The 23,294-nt window shown below is 42.4% G+C and overlaps 1 protein-coding gene across 4 annotated transcripts in view; it reads left to right on the top strand.

Annotated features, from left to right (window-relative positions):
- LOC131957813 (uncharacterized) overlaps positions 1-19,693 on the top strand; it is a 29,639-nt gene extending 9,946 nt beyond the window's left edge. Inside the window, exons 1-3 of one of the 4 annotated variants that reach the window (XM_059322611.1) lie at positions 13,946-14,104; positions 14,870-14,993; positions 18,680-19,693. In XM_059322611.1, coding sequence (XP_059178594.1) covers positions 14,889-14,993; positions 18,680-19,234 — 660 coding nt within the window. In that variant the 5' untranslated portion in view covers positions 13,946-14,104; positions 14,870-14,888 and the 3' untranslated portion in view covers positions 19,235-19,693. Of the gene's footprint in view, positions 1-13,945; positions 14,105-14,385; positions 14,463-14,612; positions 14,689-14,869; positions 14,994-18,679 lie in introns of those variants that run through there. The other 3 variants (XM_059322610.1, XM_059322612.1, XM_059322609.1) reach the window with 3 other exon arrangements.
- The last annotated feature ends 3,601 nt before the right edge of the window (positions 19,694-23,294 follow it).

The following is a 23,294-nucleotide window of genomic DNA, read 5'->3' as shown; positions in this document are numbered from 1 at the left end:
ACCTCTGAAGTTAGCTAGAGCTGCTAGCGTTGTAAAACCTCTGAAGTTAGCTAGAGCTGCTAGCGTTGTAAAACCTCTGAAGTTAGCTAGAGCTGCTAGCGTTGTAAAACCTCTGAAGTTAGCTAGAGCTGCTAGCGTTGTAAAACCTCTGAAGTTAGCTAGAGCTGCTAGCGTTGTAAAACCTCTGAAGTTAGCTAGAGCTGCTAGCGTTGTAAAACCTCTGAAGTTAGCTAGAGCTGCTAGCGTTGTAAAACCTCTGAAGTTAGCTAGAGCTGCTAGCGTTGTAAAACCTCTGAAGTTAGCTAGAGCTGCTAGCGTTGTAAAACCTCTGAAGTTAGCTAGAGCTGCTAGCGTTGTAAAACCTCTGAAGTTAGCTAGAGCTGCTAGCGTTGTAAAACCTCTGAAGTTAGCTAGAGCTGCTAGCGTTGTAAAACCTCTGAAGTTAGCTAGAGCTGCTAGCGTTGTAAAACCTCTGAAGTTAGCTAGAGCTGCTAGCGTTGTAAAACCTCTGAAGTTAGCTAGAGCTGCTAGCGTTGTAAAACCTCTGAAGTTAGCTAGAGCTGCTAGCGTTGTAAAACCTCTGAAGTTAGCTAGAGCTGCTAGCGTTGTAAAACCTCTGAAGTTAGCTAGAGCTGCTAGCGTTGTAAAACCTCTGAAGTTAGCTAGAGCTGCTAGCGTTGTAAAACCTCTGAAGTTAGCTAGAGCTGCTAGCGTTGTAAAACCTCTGAAGTTAGCTAGAGCTGCTAGCGTTGTAAAACCTCTGAAGTTAGCTAGAGCTGCTAGCGTTGTAAAACCTCTGAAGTTAGCTAGAGCTGCTAGCGTTGTAAAACCTCTGAAGTTAGCTAGAGCTGCTAGCGTTGTAAAACCTCTGAAGTTAGCTAGAGCTGCTAGCGTTGTAAAACCTCTGAAGTTAGCTAGAGTGCTGCTAGCTAGCGTTGTAAAACCTCTGAAGTTAGCTAGAGCTGCTAGCGTTGTAAAACCTCTGAAGTTAGCTAGAGCTGCTAGCGTTGTAAAACCTCTGAAGTTAGCTAGAGCTGCTAGCGTTGTAAAACCTCTGAAGTTAGCTAGAGCTGCTAGCGTTGTAAAACCTCTGAAGTTAGCTAGAGCTGCTAGCGTTGTAAAACCTCTGAAGTTAGCTAGAGCTGCTAGCGTTGTAAAACCTCTGAAGTTAGCTAGAGCTGCTAGCGTTGTAAAACCTCTGAAGTTAGCTAGAGCTGCTAGCGTTGTAAAACCTCTGAAGTTAGCTAGAGCTGCTAGCGTTGTAAAACCTCTGAAGTTAGCTAGAGCTGCTAGCGTTGTAAAACCTCTGAAGTTAGCTAGAGCTGCTAGCGTTGTAAAACCTCTGAAGTTAGCTAGAGCTGCTAGCGTTGTAAAACCTCTGAAGTTAGCTAGAGCTGCTAGCGTTGTAAAACCTCTGAAGTTAGCTAGAGCTGCTAGCGTTGTAAAACCTCTGAAGTTAGCTAGAGCTGCTAGCGTTGTAAAACCTCTGAAGTTAGCTAGAGCTGCTAGCGTTGTAAAACCTCTGAAGTTAGCTAGAGCTGCTAGCGTTGTAAAACCTCTGAAGTTAGCTAGAGCTGCTAGCGTTGTAAAACCTCTGAAGTTAGCTAGAGCTGCTAGCGTTGTAAAACCTCTGAAGTTAGCTAGAGCTGCTAGCGTTGTAAAACCTCTGAAGTTAGCTAGAGCTGCTAGCGTTGTAAAACCTCTGAAGTTAGCTAGAGCTGCTAGCGTTGTAAAACCTCTGAAGTTAGCTAGAGCTGCTAGCGTTGTAAAACCTCTGAAGTTAGCTAGAGCTGCTAGCGTTGTAAAACCTCTGAAGTTAGCTAGAGCTGCTAGCGTTGTAAAACCTCTGAAGTTAGCTAGAGCTGCTAGCGTTGTAAAACCTCTGAAGTTAGCTAGAGCTGCTAGCGTTGTAAAACCTCTGAAGTTAGCTAGAGCTGCTAGCGTTGTAAAACCTCTGAAGTTAGCTAGAGCTGCTAGCGTTGTAAAACCTCTGAAGTTAGCTAGAGCTGCTAGCGTTGTAAAACCTCTGAAGTTAGCTAGAGCTGCTAGCGTTGTAAAACCTCTGAAGTTAGCTAGAGCTGCTAGCGTTGTAAAACCTCTGAAGTTAGCTAGAGCTGCTAGCGTTGTAAAACCTCTGAAGTTAGCTAGAGCTGCTAGCGTTGTAAAACCTCTGAAGTTAGCTAGAGCTGCTAGCGTTGTAAAACCTCTGAAGTTAGCTAGAGCTGCTAGCGTTGTAAAAAAAACATCGAATAATGAAACATGAAACTTGTGAATTTGAATCTGCCTTATCGTTGCAATGTTAAGATAGGGTTTTATCTGAGGTGGTTTAGCACACCTTTAGTACACTGCTATGGCAACTCGCTGTCTATCTACCTACATCTCACACCTGACGAAATACGAACCTCTCACCCAATTAACTACCCACCAAAATACCACTAACTATCCGCCCAAATACCACTAACTACCCACCTAAATACCACTGACACCCCACTAACTACCCACCCAAATACCACTAACTACCCACCCAAATACCACTAACACTACACTAACTACCCACCCAAATACCACTAACACTCCACTAAATACCCACTAAAATACCACTAACACTCCACTAACTACCCACCCAAATATAACTAACACCCAACTAAATACCCACCCAAATACCACTAATACTCCACTAACTACCCACCCAAATACCACTAACTACCCACCCAAATACCACTAACACTCCACTAAATACCCACTAAAATACCACTAACACTCCACTAACCACCCACCCAAATACCACTAACACTCCACTAACTACCCACCCAAATATAACTAACACCTAACTAAATACCCACCAAATACCACTAACACTACACTAACTACCCACCCAAATACCACTAATACTCCACTAACTACCCACCCAAATACCACTAACTACCCACCCAAATACCACTAACACTCCACTAAATACCCACTAAAATACCACTAACACTCCACTAACCACCCACCCAAATATAACTAACACCCAACTAAATAACCACCCAAATACCACTAACACTCCACTAACTACCCACCCAAATACCACTAACTAACCACCCAAATACCACTAATACTCCACTAACTACCCACCCAAATATAACTAACACCCAACTAAATACCCACCCAAATACCACTAACACTACACTAACTACCCACCCAAATACCACTAACTAACCACCCAAATACCACTAATACTCCACTAACTACCCACCCAAATATAACTAACACCCAACTAAATACCCACCCAAATACCACTAACACTACACTAACTACCCACCCAAATACCACTAATACTCCACTAACTACCCACCCAAATACCACCAGCACCCCACTAATTACCACCCAGAACATAAAACAGACATGTACCTTTCAATTATCTCGTCCCTACACAGTCGTACCCTGGCCCCACATAAACCACAAACTGCTGTGTAGACATAAACAATGAACTGAGACTGGCAAGCTGGGGAGGTAACTAGGGTAGATAGAATTAAACACATCTTTCATAAGTTTACAAGAGTTACCCTTTTTAATAATAACAGTTAATTGTGTTGTAATTTTGAAACAAAAAACGACAAAATTTAAAAAAAAAAAATTTTAACATACTGAAGCAAATTGTATTTATTTTTTATCTAACAATTGTTAATTTACAGTTGTTGATCGATTTTCTAAAGACATTTCTATTCTTGTAAAGATATTTCCGAGTATTTGTGGTTTAATGAATGTTTTGTTAAAGAATGTCTTGTCAAATTAAACTAATTATTTCCGGTATGATTGAACTGATAAAGATCTCAAACAAGAATAGGCCTGTCGTTACTGGCTTAGTGGCTTATCTAAACGTTATAGCCCACACATAGATCTAGGCACGACAGTAGATAAGGACACAACACTTGTCTAAACACTACTTGTCTAAACGCCACTTGTCTAAACACTACTTGTCTAAACACCACTTGTCTAAACACTACTTGTCTAAACACCACTTGTCTAAACACCACTTGTCTAAACACCCCTTGTCTAAACACCACTGGTCTAAACACCACTTGTCTAAACACCCTTGTCTAAACACCTCTTGTCTAAACACCACTTGTCTAAACACCACTTGTCTAAACACCACTTGTCTAAACATCTCTTGTCTATACAGTTTTTGTCTAAACACCCTTGTCTAAACACCTCTCGTCTAAACGTCTAAACACCACTTGTCTAAACACCACTTGTCTAAACACCTCTCGTCTAAACGTCTAAACACCACTTGTCTAAACACCTCTTGTCTAAACACCTCTTGTCTAAACACCACTTGTCTAAACACCTCTTGTCTAAACACCTCTTGTCTAAACACCACTTGTCTAAACACCTCTTGTCTATACAGTTTTTGTCTAAACACCACTTGTCTAAACACCACTTGTCTAAACACCACTTGTCTAAACAACCCTTGTCTAAACACTACTTGTCTAAACACCACTTGTCTAAACACCTCTGGTCTAAACACCTCTTGTCTAAACACCACTTGTCTAAACACCTCTTGTCTAAACACCTCTTGTCTAAACACCTCTCGTCTAAACACCACTTGTCTAAACACCACTTGTCTAAACACCACTTGTCTAAACACCACTTGTCTAAACACCTCTTGTCTATACAGTTTTTGTCTAAACACCACTTGTCTAAACACCACTTGTCTAAACACCACTTGTCTAAACACCACTTGTCTAAACAACCCTTGTCTAAACACTACTTGTCTAAACACCACTTGTCTAAACACCTCTGGTCTAAACACCTCTTGTCTAAACACCACTTGTCTAAACACCTCTTGTCTAAACACCTCTTGTCTAAACACCTCTCGTCTAAACACCACTTGTCTAAACACCACTTGTCTAAACACCACTTGTCTAAACACCACTTGTTTAAACACCACTTGTCTAAACACCACTTGTCTAAACACCACTTGTCTAAACACCACTTGTCTAAACACCACTTGTCTAAACACCACTTGTCTAAACACCTCTTGTCTAAACACCACTGGTCTAAACACCACCTGTCTAAACACCTCTAGTCCAAACAGCTGTAGTTTGTTACATCCGTGTTACCTGCACAGCGTGTATTGCTGTCGTAAACAGCCGGCTGTTAACGTAAACTTGCATTGGTGTAACCAACTATAACAATGCATGCAATCGTTAAATCTTGCCCCTCCCAACGTGAAATGTTTCTGTTCTCCGACAAAATAATACGTTGACCTACTTAAACTGTATGTAGGTCATTTGATACAGTCCACTGATGCTAAATGAGAAAGTTTTTAATCTGCTATAATATAGTTTTTAATAGGATCTTTATGACTTTCTAACAAAACCTTTTATGGTTTTCTAAATAGGACCTTCTATGGTTTTCTTATAGGACCTTCTATGGTTTTCTAATAGGGCCTTCTATGGTTTTCTTATAGGACCTTCTATGGTTTTCTAATAGGGCCTTCTATGGTTTTCTAATAGGGCCTTCTATGGTTTTCTTATAGGACCTTCTATGGTTTTCTAATAGGGCCTTCTATGGTTTTCTAATAGGGCCTTCTATGGTTTTCTAATAGGGCCTTCTATGGTTTTCTAATAGGGCCTTCTATGGTTTTCTAATAGGGCCTTCTATGGTTTTCAGCAGCAACCATGGTAAACGGAAAAAAGTCACAGGAAAAAAAAACACAGAAAAAAAGTCACAGTTTTTGCTAGGAAAAAAAGTCACAGAAAAAAAGTCACAGTGGAAAAAATTTTTTGGAAAAAAAAGTCACAGAAATAAAGTCACAGAAAAAAAGTCACAAAAATATTTTTAGAAATATTTTTTTTATTTGTTTAGAATTGTAAAATTTTGTATGTTTATTGTTGTGGGTTGTATTTTATTATAGCTTAAATTATTGATAGACGTTAAAAGCATTATGGTTTATAACAATTATAAGTAAAAATACTCTAATATAAGTTACACAACAATCTTAATTTTTGTTACGTATTTAGTTAAAAACGCGGTAGAAAATTTAATTATAAAAGAAATTTAGGCAAATTTTGCCGTAGGCTATTCTCTGGTCGGCCTCTCCTCAGTAGGCATTGTCCGAACATATTTTGTGTTGTTGACGTCATGCGTCAATGACAGCCTTTGAACCTTGTCGGCTTTCATTTTTTATCCTAAGTGTTGTTATGTAATGAGCGTGATAAATATGGGCAGTAAAGGTGGTTGAACTAAACATCTAAACATAACTATTGTGGCCATGAGTTGAGGGCAGCAAGTCAGACGAACTTACCATTTCACGGTAATTTAATGTTGGTATTTAAAAAAAAAAAACAGGATTAAAACCGTGGACTTTGGAGCATCCTATTAAACGCTACTAATCTTAAGTTTAAAATAATTACAATCTACATACTTCATATTAAATATTTAGATGAATTATAAAAATTCCTATGCGTATACAGCCTACACAAATTACATTACATTTAATTAATCCTAAGTTAATTTGCACTCTCTGAATATTTAATACATAAAAGTATTAACAAGTATCATGCAAATATATATTTGTGACTTTTTTTTCCTGTGACTTTTTTTCCTGTGACTTTTTTTCCTGTGACTTTTTTTCTGTGTTTTTTTTTTCCTGTGTTTTTTTTTTTCCTGTGACTTTTTTTCCTACAATCGCAACCATAGCTTGAAGGTTACGGTCCATTGGGTATGCCATAAATGGGTGATAATGTAGTGGACGACAGTGAGGGATACGACGAGGGAGGGGGGGGGGAGAGGATCTGAAGTTAGAGGATGGAGTGGATTTAGATGGAAAGAGAATATTTAGCGGGTGAGGGGAGAGAGATCTATAGTTGAGGGAAATAGAATAAGCCGATTTAAGGTACCGTAAACAAACTAAACAAACTATCATCGTAAGTGATTGGCTGTTTAGTCTCTGAAGTTGATTGGATGTGTGCACCTTGTTGGTAATGTTGATGTTGTCAGTTCTGTGGTGTCTGGTGGGGCTGTAGGTGATGACCTGTGAATGATGTTCTCTGCTGTATAGAGGGACGTGGTCTTAATGATGTGCACCGGGTGTGGGCTTGCTAATATGTGGTGAGGGATGGGTGGTGTCTGGTGAGGGGTGGGTCTTGTGAGGGGTGGGTCTGGCGAGGGGTGGGTCTGGTGAGGGGTGGTGTCTGGTGAGGGGTGGGTCTTGTGAGGGGTGGGTCTGGCGAGGGGTGGGTCTGGTGAGGGGTGGGTCTGGTGAGGGGTGGGTCTGGTGAGGGGTGGGTCTGGTGAGGGGTGGGTCTGGTGAGGGGTGGGTCTGGCGAGGGGTGGGTCTTGTGAGGGGTGGGTCTGGTGAGGGGTGGGTCTGGTGAGGGGTGGGTCTGGTGAGGGGTGGGTCTGGTGAGGGGTGGGTCTGGTGAGGGGTGGGTCTGGTGAGGGGTGGGTCTGGTGAAGGGTGGGTCTGGCGAGGGGTGGGTCTGGTGAAGGGTGGGTCTGGCGAGGGGTGGGTCTTGTGAGGGGTGGGTCTGGTGAGGGGTGGGTCTGGTGAGGGGTGGGTCTGGTGAGGGGTGGGTCTGGTGAGGGGTGGGTCTGGTGAGGGGTGGGTCTGGCGAGGGGTGGGTCTGGTGAGGGGTGGGTCTGGTGAGGGGTGGGTCTGGTGAGGGGTGGGTCTGGTGAGGTGTGGGTCTGGTGAGGGGTGGGTGGTGTCTGGCGAGGGGTGAGTCTGGTGAGGGGTGGGTGGTGTCAGGCGAGGGGTGAGTCTGGTGAGGGGTGGGTCTGGTGAGGGGTGGGTCTTGTGAGGGGTGGGTCTGGCGAGGGGTGGGTCTGGTGAGGTGTGGGTCTGGTGAGGGGTGGGTCTGGTGAGGGGTGGGTCTGGTGAGGGGTGGGTCTGGTGAGGGGTGGGTCTTGTGAGGGGTGGGTCTGGTGAGGGGTGGGTCTGGTGAGGAGTGGGTCTTGTGAGGGGTGGGTCTGGTGAGGGGTGGGTCTGGTGAGGGGTGAGTCTGGTGAGGGGTGGGTTGTGTCTGGCGAGGGGTGAGTCTGGTGAGGGGTGGGTGGTGTCTGGCGAGGGGTGAGTCTGGTGAGGGGTGGGTCTGGTGAGGGGTGGGTCTGGTGAGGGGTGAGTCTGGTGAGGGGTGGGTTGTGTCTGGCGAGGGGTGAGTCTGGTGAGGGGTGGGTGGTGTCTGGCGAGGGGTGAGTCTGGTGAGGGGTGGGTCTGGTGAGGGGTGGGTCTTGTTAGGGGTGGGTCTGGTGAGGGGTGGGTCTGGTGAGGGGTGGGGCTACTCTAGCTAATGATGTTCCTGTCCGGGTTTGAGTGAGTTAAGACAAGAGACTGCTTATGTTTATTTTAAATTGTTTACGTCTGCTTGAGATAAAAAGTGAGTTTTAAGCGTTGTAGCTCGATCTCTCTAGCTAAGTTAGGGCCAGTTAGGGTAAACTGGTTACAGCAGCTCTAATGGTTAAGGTAAACTGGTTACCTTAACTATAGTAGTTAGGATAAACCGGTTACATCAGCTGTAGAGGTTAGGGTAAACTGGTTACATCAGCACTAGTGGTTAGAGTAAACTGGTTACAGTAGCTCTAGTGGTTAGAGTAAACTGGTTACAGCAGCTGTTGTGGTTAGGGTAAACTGGTTACTGTAGATCTAGTGGTTAGGGTAAACTGGTTACAGTAGCTTTAGTGGTCAGGCTAAACTGGTTACATCAGCTTTAATGGTTGTGTAAACTGGTTACAGTAGCTCTAGTGGTTAGGGTAAACTGGTTACAGTAGCTCTAGTGGTTAGGGTAAACTGGTTACTGTAGATCTAGTGGTTAGGTTAACTGGTTACATCAGCTTATGTGGCTACGGTAAACTGGTTACAGCAGATCTAGTGGTTAGGGTAAACTGGTTACAGCAGATCTAGTGGTTAGGGTAAACTGGTTACAGCAGATCTAGTGGTTAGGGTAAACTGGTTACAGCTGGTTAGAGGAAACTGGTTTGGGTGAGCTAGTGATAACATGAAACCAGCCTCTGGTAAATAAAAAATTAAGCAAATCATATTATATAAGAAAGATAAGAAGTCTGGGAAGTAAATTGCCCTACCCCCCCCCCTCCTTCTCCCTCCTCACCTGAACCTAACATCTCTTAATGTAAGAAAATCTAGCCATTCATCCCTCCACGATCTCTCATATTCAAGCTAACACGGACTAAAGTTGAGCTTAACTTGCAGATATTTAGCTTGGATTTTATATTGAATTGGCTTTCTGACATGAAAGGGGCAGACAATTGCTGAACCACGACACCCCCACCCCCCCCCCCCCAGTGTTTATCTATCCCACATCTCACATCCCATCTCACATTTCTTTCAATTAAAATTCTCCTCACGTTTAAATGTATGGCGTCACTCGCTTGTGATACCCGTCTCTAGATCCATACACTTCAGTCAGACCAACAATCCCTTCAGTCAGTTCACCGATCGCTTCAGTCAGTCCAACAATCCCTTCAGTCAGTTCACCGATCCCTTCAGTCAGTTCAACCATCCCTTCAGTCAGTTCACCGATCGCTTCAGTCAGTCCAACAATCCCTTCAGTCAGTTCACCGATCCCTTCAGTCAGTTCACCAATCCCTTCAGTCAGTTCACCGATCCCCTCAGCCAGTTCAACCATCCCTTCAGTCAGTTCACCGATCCCTTCAGTCAGTTCACCGATCCCTTCAGTCAGTTCACCAATCCCTTCAGTCAGTTCACCGATCCCTTAAGTCAGTTCACTGATCCCTTAAGTCAGTTCACCAATCCCTTCAGTCAATTCACCAATCCCTTCAGTCAGTTCACCGATCCCTTCAGTCAGTTCAACCATCCCTTCAGTCAGTTCACCGATCCCTTCAGTCAGTTCACCAATCCCTTCAGTCAGTTCACCGATCGCTTCAGTCAGTCCAACAATCCCTTCAGTCAGTTCACCGATCCCTTCAGTCAGTTCAACCATCCCTTCAGTCAGTTCACCGATCCCTTCAGTCAGTTCACCAATCCCTTCAGTCAGTTCACCGATCCCCTCAGCCAGTTCAACCATCCCTTCAGTCAGTTCACCGATCCCTTCAGTCAGTTCACCGATCCCTTCAGTCAGTTCACCAATCCCTTCAGTCAGTTCACCGATCCCTTAAGTCAGTTCACTGATCCCTTAAGTCAGTTCACCAATCCCTTCAGTCAATTCACCAATCCCTTCAGTCAGTTCACCGATCCCTTCAGTCAGTTCACCAATCCCTTCAGTCAGTTCACCGATCCCTTCAGTCAGTTCACCAATACCTTCAACCAGTTCACCGATCCCCTCAGCCAGTTCAACCATCCCTTCAGTCAGTTCACCGATCCCTTCAGTCAGTTCACCGATCCCTTCAGTCAGTTCACCAATCCCTTCAGTCAGTTCACCGATCCCTTCAGTCAGTTCACTGATCCCTTAAGTCAGTTCACCAATCCCTTCAGTCAATTCACCAATCCCTTCAGTCAATTCACCAATCCCTTCAGTCAGTTCACCAATCCCTTCAGTCAGTTCACCGATCCCTTAAGTCAGTTCACCGATCCCTTCAGTCAGTTCACCAATCCCTTCAGTCAGTTCACCAATCCCTTCAGTCAATTCACCAATCCCTTCAGTCAGTTCACCGATCCCTTCAGTCAGTTCACCAATCCCTTCAGTCAATTCACCAATCCCTTCAGTCAGTTCACCGATCCCTTCAGTCAGTTCACCAATCCCTTCAGTCAGTTCACCGATCCTTTCAGTCAGTTCACCAATCCGTTCAGTCAGTTCACCGATCCCTTCAGTCAGTTCACCGATCCCTTCAGTCAATTCACCGATCCCTTCAGCCAGTTCACCGATCCCTTCAGTCACTTCACCGATCTCTTAAGTCAGTTCACCGATCCCTTCAGCCAGTTCACCGATCCCTTCAGCCAGTTCACCGATCCCTTCAGCCAGTTCACCGATCCCTTCAGTCAGTTCACCGATCCCTTCAGTCAGTTCACCGATCCCTTCAGTCAGTTCACCGATCCCTTCAGTCAGTTCACCGATCCCTTCAGTCAGTTCACCGATCCCTTCAGTCAGTTCACCAATCCCTTCAGTCAGTTCACCGATCCCTTCAGTCAGTTCACTGATCCCTTAAGTCAGTTCACCAATCCCTTCAGTCAATTCACCAATCCCTTCAGTCAATTCACCAATCCCTTCAGTCAGTTCACCAATCCCTTCAGTCAGTTCACGCTTCCCCAGTCACCAAACATATTTCTCACGCTGCTGATCAAAGTGCCCTTTGTTTGAGACTCTTGTCATCTAGTTGATATCAAGAGCAGTACAGCAAGTATAGCCTCCTTTCAGACTTCATTATCCATGAAGCAGATGAAGTAGTTCCTATGTCGACCTCGGCATATGAACGGATGGTGTGTTGTGTCCAATCCACATTTACTTTCCCAATGTCAGTCAGGTACCAGTCAGAGCTGGGTAGACTCAAGGAAGTCCTTCAGCATTGAGTGGACTGAGATCCAAACTCGAGACCTTCATGCTAGCAGTCGAGCGATCTATAACCAATTAAAACACCATTGCCATTCATAGCGGTCCTTTCAAAATGAAAATTGCTTTAGATATTTGTGTACGGTGCCAGCTAAACCAAGCTGTGTACAGAGTGTACCCAAGCATTTGACTGCTATTATAATGTGTGTATACCGTGCTAGGCTCAGTGATCTTAGACCAAGTTGCGAGGTTTAGAGCCAATGAATGGGCCACATTCCACAGGAAAAACACCGTGGTACGGTCTATGTCACAGCCTGGCAGGTTTGTAGAGAGGATAGCATTTCGTTGAAAGACGGCTCTTAGGTTTAGTTTGCATTCCAATGAAAACCAGGATTTAAGTTGAATAATTAGTACGTGGGAAGTACGTGGGCTGTTGGGACAGTTCAATTTATCCTAGGTTTGCTACTGTCTAGCTAACGCTTGCCACTGTCTAGCTAATTCCTACACTTGCTACACTCTAGCTGAATCCTATACTTGCCACTGTCTAGCTAAAGCTTGCTTCTGTCTAGCTAACACTTGCAATTGTCTAGCAAAATCATACACTTGCTACACTCTAGCTAAATCCTACACTTGCCACTGTCTAGCTAGATCCTACACTTGCCATTGTCTAGCTAACACTTGCTACTGTTTAGCTAAATCCTACACTTGCCATTGTCTGGCTAAATCCTACACTTGCCACTGTCTAGCTAAATCCTACACTTGCCACTGTCTAGCTAAATCCTACACTTGCCACTGTCTAGCTAAATCCTACACTTGCCACTGTCTAGCTAAATCCTACACTTGCCACTGTCTAGCTAAATGCTACACTCGCTGCTGTCTAGCTAACACTTGCTACTGTTTAGCTAAATCCTACGCTTGCCACTGTCTAGCTAAATCCTACACTTGCAACTGTCTAGCTAAATCCTACACTTGCCACTGTCTAGCTAAATCTTACACTTGTCACTGTCTAGCTAAATCCTACACTTGCTACTGTCTAGCTAAATCCTACACTTGTCACTGTCTAGCTAAATCCTACACTTGCTACTGTCTAGCTAAATCCTACACTTGCCACACTCTAGCTAAATCCTACACTTGCCACTGTCTAGCTAAATCCTACACTCGCTACTGTTTAGCTAAATCCTACACTTGCCACACTCTAGCTTAATCCTACACTAGCTAATGTCTAGCTAAATCCTACACTTGCCACTGTCTAGCTAAATCCTACACTTGCCACTGTCTAGCTAAATCCTACACTTGCCACTATCTAGCTAAATCCTACACTTGCCACTGTCTAGCTAAATCCTACACTTGCCACTGTCTAGCTAACGCTTGCTACTGTCTAGCTAAATCCTACCATTGCCACACTCTAGCTAAATCCTACCCTTGCCACTGTCTAGCTAAATCCTACACCTGCCACACTCTAGCTAAATCCTACACTTGCCACTGTCTAGCTAAAGCTTGCTTCTGTCTAGCTAAATCCTACACTTGCCACTGTCTAGCTAAATCCTACACTTGCCACACTCTAGCTAAATCCTACCCTTGCCACTGTCTAGCTAAATCCTACCCTTGCCACACTCTAGCTAAATCCTACCCTTGCCACACTCTAGCTAAATCCTACCCTTGCCACTGTCTAGCTAAATCCTACACTAGCCACTGTCTAGCTAAATACTACACTTTTCACTGTCTAGCTAAATCCTACACTTTACACTAAATCCTATACTTGCCACTGTCTAGCTAATGCTTGCTACTGTCTAGCTAAATCCTACACTTGCCACTGTCTAGCTAAATCCTATACTTGCTACTGTCTAATCCTATACTTGCAATTAACCCTAAACTTGTAAGTGCCAATCTAATTTCTAGCTGCATATATTTACGTGGCAACAGATATGACGTAAACAGTTTCATATTGCCAGAATAGGTGCTTTAGTTTTGTTCATGTGAATGTTTAGAAATAAAAATGTAATCTACATTAAACAAGCAATAATTAAATTATTATTGCGGGCTCATGTATAATTAGCCCATTAGCTGTTGTGTTTTGTTTTGTTTGTTTGTTGTTGTTTTTTTTTAGTTTTCGCTCTCGGAATGAAATTTTATTTTAGCGCCACTCCCCGTGCCGTATAGCAACACCGTTTCCGGTTTCCGGGAAATCCCACTGAGATACCGTTCTGTTGTGCTATTTTTAGACATAAGGGGAGATAATTGGCTCACTGTTTCGATGTAACGTTGCGGGCCAGTCGAAAAGCCCGCTACGTGTAGCTTATCGAAACGAGAGTAAAGGATATCTATAAATAGCGGACAGCTCTCTTCATGGAATTATAAATAGCGAACAGCCCTCTGCTTGACTCTAATCAACAGACATCTATTGCGGCATGTAACAAACAGACATCACTTTGCGTGTCTAACAACAGACAGCCCTCGGGATACACTCTGTCCTCGCCAGCCCGCGCTCTCCCCAGCTTAGCGAGACCGCCACGCCACTGAGCATCGACGCGCTCCTTTCTAAACTGACGTCACCATTTCGAAACTGAAACTAACTGAAAACGCTGTTTAAAAATACACGATATCTACGAAATTATACGTCACTAGAGGTTACCTTACGCTGACAGGGTGATAAGGTAACGTTGGCAGCATATGTTACCACTTGTTTACGGATGTGTATAGTGGGTGTGTTTGTCAACACTTAGAAGACCTCTAATATAAAGTGATAAAAAAATGATAAACATTTGAATCATATAGTCTTATAGGCTGAGTATCTGAGTGACGTGCCCTACAAACGCCTACGCACAACAATAATTATTACGTTTTAGATAGGCAATAGTAGATATATATTGCGTAATCCAACCCGCGTTGATATAACCGAGACGAGCTAGCCAATCAGAAGGTGCGTACTATATTGAGAAAACCACCGAACCGTAACGTTGTTTGGCGGCCCCGGGTGACAACACGCTTGCATTGATCGTCGCCCCTGGTCAGGTAGGACACGCCCACTTTTGTCTCGTTCAATCAAATATTTTTACAATTTCTTCAATTTGTGCGTGCAATTTATATTCGTTATTTGATAAAATTAATCACTGTCTTAATTTAATTAAAAAATAAAAACAACAAAAAAAAAAAAACGACGAGGATAAATCCTTAGCTAGGATAAGTGCTTCAAAGGTCACGGCAATCCCAGCCAATGATTTCTCAGAAAACCGCAAATGTAGGTCAGGTCGTTACAAACGTTAGGCCTAGTGTGTTTTTTTTCTCCTCGGCTGTGCGAGCGTGTGTACGTTTCACTTCCTACTTGAAGGCATATCTCAACAGCTCAATAGTTGTGTCAGCACGGTGTTATCTGGTGTGCACGGTTTGTGAATGGTGTGATTTATTTGTATTTTTCCCAGTGATCGGTCGCCGATTGAGATGGAGACAAGCGACCAGAAAAAAGAAAAAAGGCGGCTACAAAATGTGGAAGCGGCGAAAAAATCTTACGAGAGTAAGAAAAAAGAACGGTGCAGTCTTCAGGAGGTAAGAATATTTTTTTTTGTTTACACTAACAGGTTGCTTAGTAACAAAAATTTATTGGGAATTTCCTCCCGTAGAAGGTTATTTTTAGACAAGCGCGGATTGGAGGAGCCGATTTTACCTGTGGGATGGAGATACTGAATAGTAATTAGTATGGGGACTGAGCAGTGTGGGGGTCTGGACAGGGTGGGAATTGGGTGGTATGAGAATTAGGCGGTTTGAGAATTAAGCGTTACAGAATCAGAATTGAACAGTATGAGAAGTGGAATTTTTGGGAATTGGGCAGTGTAGGAACTGGTCAATAGGAATTGGGCAATATTAGAGCGGGGCATTATGGGAACTGTACAGTGTGTGAAGTGGACATTGTTTAAATGGAACAATACGTATCCGAGACAATATGGGAAGTACATGTGTAAATTCACCACTGTTGACGTTTATGTAAAGAAAAAAAAATTTTTTTTAATCTGACATCTGGCGACTTTCATGACGATCGAAGGACAATAATCGATAGGGTAGGGGATGGGGGGGGTGAATCAGAGCTTAGGTAGGGATTAGAGTTTACCCTTAAGATGACGTAGGTAGAAGAGTCAGTGTAGTCAGACTACTGTCCACTGTCCAGCATCATTCGGTGTGTGTAGTCTGACAACTGACCACTGTTCAGCCTCCTTTAGTGTGTAGTCAGACAACTGACCACGGTCAGACAACTGACCACTGTCAACCTAATTCAGTGTGTGGTCAGACAACTGACCACTGTCAGACAACTGACCACTGTCAACCTAATTCAGTGTGTGGTCAGACAACTGACCACTGTCAGACAACTGACCACTGTCAACCTAATTCAGTGTGTGGTCAGACAACTGACCACTGTCAGACAACTGACCACTGTCCAAGTTCCTTCAGTGTAGTCAGACATCTGACCACTGTCCAAGTTCCTTCAGTGTAGTCAGACTACTGACCACTGTCCAAGTTCCTTCAGTGTAGTCAGACTACTGACCACTGTCCAAGTTCCTTCAGTGTAGTCAGACATCTGACCACTGTCCAAGTTCCTTCAGTGTAGTCAGACTACTGACCACTGTCCAAGTTCCTTCAGTGTAGTCAGACTACTGACCACTGTCCAAGTTCCTTCAGTGTAGTCAGACTACTGACCACTGTCCAAGTTCCTTCAGTGTAGTCAGACTACTGACCACTGTCCAAGTTCCTTCAGTGTAGTCAGACAACTGACCACTGTCCAGCCTCATTAACTCCGTCCTTCATGCATCAAGGAATTCTGTGTTCCTGTAGAAGAACAGCTGTTTCTGGCTGGGAATCGAACCCACGAACTTCGGTATTACCATAGCGCCAACCTGGCCAATCCTTGCCCAACACGTCAAGTATGTCAGGACTCAGGTCATTAGTGCTGATAATCTAAAGTTTTAGCTGACTCTGACATTAGTGCTAGTAATCTAAAGTTTCAGCCGTATCTAAGATCCAAGTTTTGTAAAACTGGATCAGGGACGATAACCCCCTACAATGTTAAATCAATACTGTTTTCATTATAAGATGTAGAAGATAACATCACGTTGTTAGTGTATACAACAGTATGGGAAAACATGTTGCTGTTATTGTTGAAGTATAATATTAAGTGTGTTATAAGTACAGGTGTGCTGTATATACCAGGTGTAGTATAACTTCCTGGTGTGTTACACAAGCTAAGTGATGTGTGCTGTGTTCTGACCTAGTTTTGATAGTTTACCTCATGTGTGACACAGACAGGGACTGTGTGTTCATATGTGTAGAAAAATGTTGGTTTATTGTGTACGCTGAAGTGTTTTGTTATACACACATCTTACGTTACACATACATCATACAAATATCAAACATCACACACAACTCACAAACACGCTTCATTCATCATACATCATACAAAAACATACACCACCCACATCATACATCATGCATCCCACACAAACATACAAACATACACCACACTTATGAAACACCACAAACATGTCTAACCCGCACACAAACATACACCACACTTATGAAACACCACAAACATGTCTAGCCCGCACACAAACATACACCACACTTATGAAACACCACAAACATGTCTAGCCCGCACACAAACATACACCACACTTATGAAACACCACAAACATGTCTAGCCCGCACACAAACATACACCACACTTATGAAACACCACAAACATGTCTAACCCGCACACGTCATAGACAGGTAACATCACAAACATACACGTAACTCAGACCCACACAAATCATGCATGCATTGCAAACAAATTATGCATAGACCCAAATACCGTACATGCAACACAACGCAAATAAGAAAAAAATAAACACAACATTTACTGAGCCATCGTTGAACGACACTAAAACCTATAATTGGCGGAGATTCATATCGAGGCTGACCCCACTTTTAACTATGTGACCCCAATTATTAGCGCCCCAAGATCGTTTTATACTATAACTATTTATATAATAACGTGGTTCCCAGATAAAATTTAGACAAGGATCCCTTGAAATCTAAATCCACCCAGAGTCATCTTGTTCCTCTATTATCTCCCAATGTAGTTCACTAGCTACACCTCATTGTCACAACCATTGGTGGGGGGGGGGGGGATAACTACGTCAGGTCCTACAAATGTTGTCAAAGTTTGTTTATGAGAGTTATCTGCCCCTGCCCACACTTCTATTGTCACCAAGAAGCCGTGTGTGTAGCGCCATCTCCGGATATATTTACCAAAGCACAGCTAAAGTGGTATGGCTGATAAAACCTTTCCACCCTATATCTGGCTAAGATAACATACCTGTCGTCTGTCAACAATCACTCGGTACTGTCTAGATAAGTGCCTGTCATTGACAGTGTCAATGTGTTTAGTTAGGTCCTGTAGATTGTCTTTCAATAGCTAAGCCTCGATGTGAAACAAAACAGAAGATCTACAAAGTTGACTGTAGCCGCAAGTTATTAAAACTAGAGTTTCTTTCAGACATTTTTTCCGGGGGGGGGGGGGGCTTGAAGAAAAAGCTGTCTATATATTATATAATTTTTCTTCTCCGTGGACGGTGGACGTGCTCCAGTTGGGAGGATGACGGGGGGAGGGGGAGGGAAGGAATGACCCCTGGAGTCATGCTTGAAAAATGAAACGGATTTAGATATTTTAAAGTTTTTTTTTTTACTCAAGATAGGTGGTGATTAAACTTTTATAGATAACGTAGCCTAGGGGTGGCAGGGTGTTTTATTGAAGATGACAACAGATGGTCATAATCTGGCGTTAATCCGATCACGTTTAACTGCAGGGGGGGGGGGGGGGGGGGGCACCATATTAAACTCTAAAAGGAACGAGATATTTCTCTAAACTTTCGTATCCTTTACGTCAATATGTTTTCATATTTATGGAAATTTAAAGACGTCAGTTGTAAAAACGCCATCTTTAAGACGCCATCGCACAGACGTCCTCGTAAAGACGTCATTGTATGGACGTCCTCTTAAAGACGTCATTGTATAGACGTCCTCGTAAAGACATACAAGTCTGCTTAAATGGTCTGTTTTCAGGTCTCAGCTAAAAACGTCATGTAGTTTAAATTCATTAGAATAGATACGTTCGTTTACAGACGCCATTTTAAAGACGTCATTCCCCACACCTCAGCCAAAAGACGTCAGTTGAGCCTAACCTTTAACCCTGTCTGTTTCAGAAAAACGCCCAGCTAACCGAGCAACAGAAGCAGCTTCTGATAGACAAGTCTCGCCTGTCCGACGAGTGCGCGAGACTTGAGTCTATTTATAACCAGATGCAGCACGCGTGCAAACACCACCACCACACCAACAGCAGACGACAAGTTTACATCTCACCTGTCCTCACCGACTTAACCTGCCCGCCCGGAAACGACGTCCGGAACGGATATTCCGTCAACGGAAATCTTCACTACAATGACAACACGGTGTTGGATCTGTCGTCGAAAGGGAGTCACGTGACACAGGACCCTATGGACCACGAGAACAACCACTACGCTGACCAGTACTGCATCGACACGCTGGACCTCGGCGCCACGCAGGAGGTGGAGGTCACCGCTGGCTATCAAAAGAAAACCAGGAAAGCGTCGAAAAAACCGAACTCCGACGCCATCTTTGTGCCGGAGAACGTTGCCGGCAAAAAGCTCAAGTCCAGCCATTTAAACCCCAGTAGCTGTGCTAGATACTGTAAGACTTCGCATCGGAACAATCAGCCATGCAACTATACTGTTTCATGAAGCGTCCCGTAGCTGAACCACTGGCTGCAGCTATACAGCAATTATATAGCTATGTGACTGACCAGTTATACAGATATTCGTCTTACGGTTATAAAGCTATGGCTACAGCTATGCCAGATAAAAATGCCAGGGATTGTGTTATAGAATGACTAATTCTTTATAGACGTGTCCATACAGGATTTGAAAAAAGAAATTGAAGTAGGAGTTTACGGCAGCTTTTGTGGATGTTATTTTTTTTTTGTTTGGGATATTGTCAATATAACGGCCATGACTATATTTTAACTTTACACTGATATACAATTAGTACATATGTTATCGCATTTTTATTAGATTATAGTCATGTCTTATCAGAATATTTTATGTACAAACTACGTGTTGCTATCTTTATGTTTTACTTTGTTTCTCTGTCCATCTCTGTGTCCAGTCTTCTCTCCAGCCCCCCCCCCCCCCTCTATCCATCTCTGTGTCCAGCCTTCTCTCCAGCCCCCCCCCCCCCTGTCCATCTCTGTGTCCAGCCTTCTCTGCCCATCTGGGCGACATCTATCTCTAGATGCCCATGCCTGTGGTCCTCCATCCACCTATGTGAGTATGTGGCCCATCCATCTCTGCCCATATCTAGAGCCCTACAAGCACCGATAAGAAGAACACATCACCACACACTGAGGGCACCCAAAAAATGTTTTGATCTATACATTTGTTGGGCCGGATTCTCAGTAAACTTGAGTATATCACACTAATAAATTGCGTGTACACCCAAATCAATTATGCTACAAAACTGTTAAATTTAATATGACCAAACTATGCTTTTTTTCTTTGTTTTTTTTTTATAAACCATAACACATGCTATAGGTATCTTGTCTTAGATATTTTATCCTTGATATTCTTTGTCCTTATAAATTTTGTCCAGGGATATTTGGTCTCTGTGATATTTTATCTGGGGAATTTCGTCTTAGATTATTTGTCCTGAGAACCAAGGCTATATATATATATATATATATATATATATATATATATATATATATATATATATATATATATATATATATATATATATATATATATATATGTGTGTGTGTGTGTGTGTCAGTCTGCTGCCCTGGATCCACAGCTGACCATATCCACACAAATGCCCCTGGATCTCTTGTATCACCACCCAACACTGAGCTACATCCGACACACTCTACTGCACCTAGCACTGGGCAAGTCGAGAGACCAGCTCACAAGTTGACTAATGAGTCAAGTGTTGGGTGAACCTTTATCAAGGCCACACTCGGTACAGCATAATATGTCTGTGTTAAACCTTCCTTCATTTATAAATACATCCCAACTTAATGAGAAATAATTAATGTATGTGATACAAATTGTGCCATATGTATGTATATTTTCTTAAATAGGCATCTTTGTATAATTTTAAGCTGAAATTGTGTATGTATGTATAGAGTACATAAAACAGTTTTCTAATTAAACCACATAAAGATCAATTTATTATTATAAATCTATATAATGGTTGTAAATTGTAATTATACGAATGATATATTTTATTGTGTATACGACGGATATATACTTAAAGTTGTAAGAGGTAATTACACAGCAATTAGGCAATTTAATCAAGTTAGGGATGTGGCTTCAAATTTAGTCATCCTATTAAACTTAACGGCCTAAAGATATGTTTGTTGATTTTATTAATTAAAGACCTAGAATATTAAAATATGACTTGATGATAGTTACTTTTTCATAATGCAAAACGTTATATAAACTGACCCCATCAAGGCGCCGTACGGGGTGAACTACCCCTTCACCCCCACAGGTGACGCCACTCAGATGAGTGAGTTTAAGTCGCCTTTTATCTAAAACAGTGTCCCTGTTTGGGCACCCAACAAATATTAATATTTTGATGAATCTGTTGTCGTCTGCTGAAAACAGTGTCCCTGTTTGGGCACACGACAAATGTTTTGATCTATCAGTTGTCGTCTGCTAGTACAGACGTGCCACTAGGTCACGTACACCCCACGTACACCCCACGTACAGCCCACTGTCGTCTGACAGCCAGACAAAATTTACAAACATTGGCAAGTATATAACATCTATTTTAAACCTGACGTTTCGACCAAAGGCCTACTTCAGCGCTGTACTGTGTAAACACAATAAAAAAGACCTTATGTTTTGATCCTGGTTTTCATCATGTGTATGTAGATATAGGCCGTAGGTCAACACAAATAGTAATTATCTTGACATTGACTATTCAAATAAGGTCTTTTAATTCCAATTTATCTTGATTTTATACTCTGTATGAGCTAACTGACGGTAAAGAATTGCTTTAATAAAAAGTTTAATTTGGTATTTGTCAATCTATAAATCTTTATTGTGATACACGTGTAGGCTTTATATATAATTATTTATTTATAATTTTTTATATACAATTATATATATTTAATTATATACTCATAATTATATATAGTTAACATATACTGATAATTTTATATATATATATATATATATATATATATATATATATATATATATATATATATATATATATATATATATTTCAGTGTATAACACTTATCCACTATTGTCCATATATTAATGCTGGGTTTTTGGACGTGCGTCCAACTCTCATACTAAATCGAGATCACACAAATTGGAAATAAAATTTTAAGCAACATTGAAAACCCCGACTTGTTGTTACTAATGTTGTGAGAAGAAAGTATACACTGACAACTATTAACTGGCTAGATAATGACCTTCACAACACTGGCTAGTTAATGACCTTCACAACACTGGCTAGATAATGACCTTCACAACACTGGCTAGATAATGACCTTCACAACACTGGCTAGATAATGACCTTCACAACACTGGCTAGATAATGACCATCACAACACTGGCTAGATAATGACCTTCACAACACTGGCTAGATAATGACCATCACAACACTGGCTAGATAATGACCATCACAGCACTGGCTAGATAATGACCTTCACAACACTGGCTAGATAATGACCATCACAACACTGGCTAGATAATGACCTTCACAACACTGGCTAGATAATGACCATCACAACACTGGCTAGATAATGACCTTCACAACACTGGCTAGTTAATGACCATCAGGAAAGAAAAGTTAGCTGAAACCACGTGACAAAGAAATTCAGGTTCACTAACAGTCTAGCAGTAATCGTTGAGTCCCTAATGTTTGGTGTTGCACGTTTGCTACAGCATATGAGCCTCGAGTTAAATTTAAAATTACTGCTATCACATGTGTCAAGCGTTCATCAACTTCATCGTATTTTCCTTTTCGAGGTCAAGACACATTGGGGAGATGAAGTAGAGTCAAGAATCCTGGACATTCGACTGACTCGATCCGGTGGTTGCTACTCAAGACTTACGGGTTAGCAGTCTCTAGCATACGGCCACTTCAATCAGTAACATTACTCTCACTAATGTACTACACATTACCATTAGCAAACATCGCTGTTATTAAAAAAATTTTAAAGTTTAACCTTAGAAATGTGCAAATATTGTGGGGGGGGGGGGGGGGGGGGGTAAACGGAGCAACAAAGAATTTTCTATTTAATTTTTACGTCTTTTGAACCGAATTGTTTTGGAAAATATTGAAGGCTACGGATTAAAGACGAACGTAAAAAGCCGTTGAGAACTCACACATCAGTGCATAATGGTGATTGACGAGATGAATGAGGGATTTTTCTTTAAATCTTTACACTTCATAGCGTCTATAGGGCGCTGCGCTTACAATAAAATCCCAGGTGTGGAAGAAAATAGCGAGAACTAATCCATTCTCAGGTAGGGTAAAACTAGGCCAACTGGCGCTTCAATTTCGCGAATCTATAAACGCAAATAAACCCAGTCTCTTATTGTGTGAGTGTACGCTGCTCCACATTTACTAACACAGCGGTCGTGCGGTTCAAAGGAGTCGATTTAAAAACGTGTGAAAAAATTTTGTTTGGCGAGAAGTGGTTTGAAGCGCACTATGGATGGGGGAGGGGAGGTTCATTATAAATCTAATTTACCAAGAGGTTTGGACGACATTAAAGTTTTT

This window comes from Physella acuta, unplaced genomic scaffold (assembly GCF_028476545.2).
Source record: "Physella acuta isolate Inbredline_101_S28 unplaced genomic scaffold, ASM2847654v3 ptg001269l, whole genome shotgun sequence".
Taxonomy (NCBI): domain Eukaryota; kingdom Metazoa; phylum Mollusca; class Gastropoda; family Physidae; genus Physella; species Physella acuta.
The sequence above is the reverse complement of the archived record's forward strand: the minus strand, read 5'-3'. Positions and strand labels throughout refer to the sequence as shown.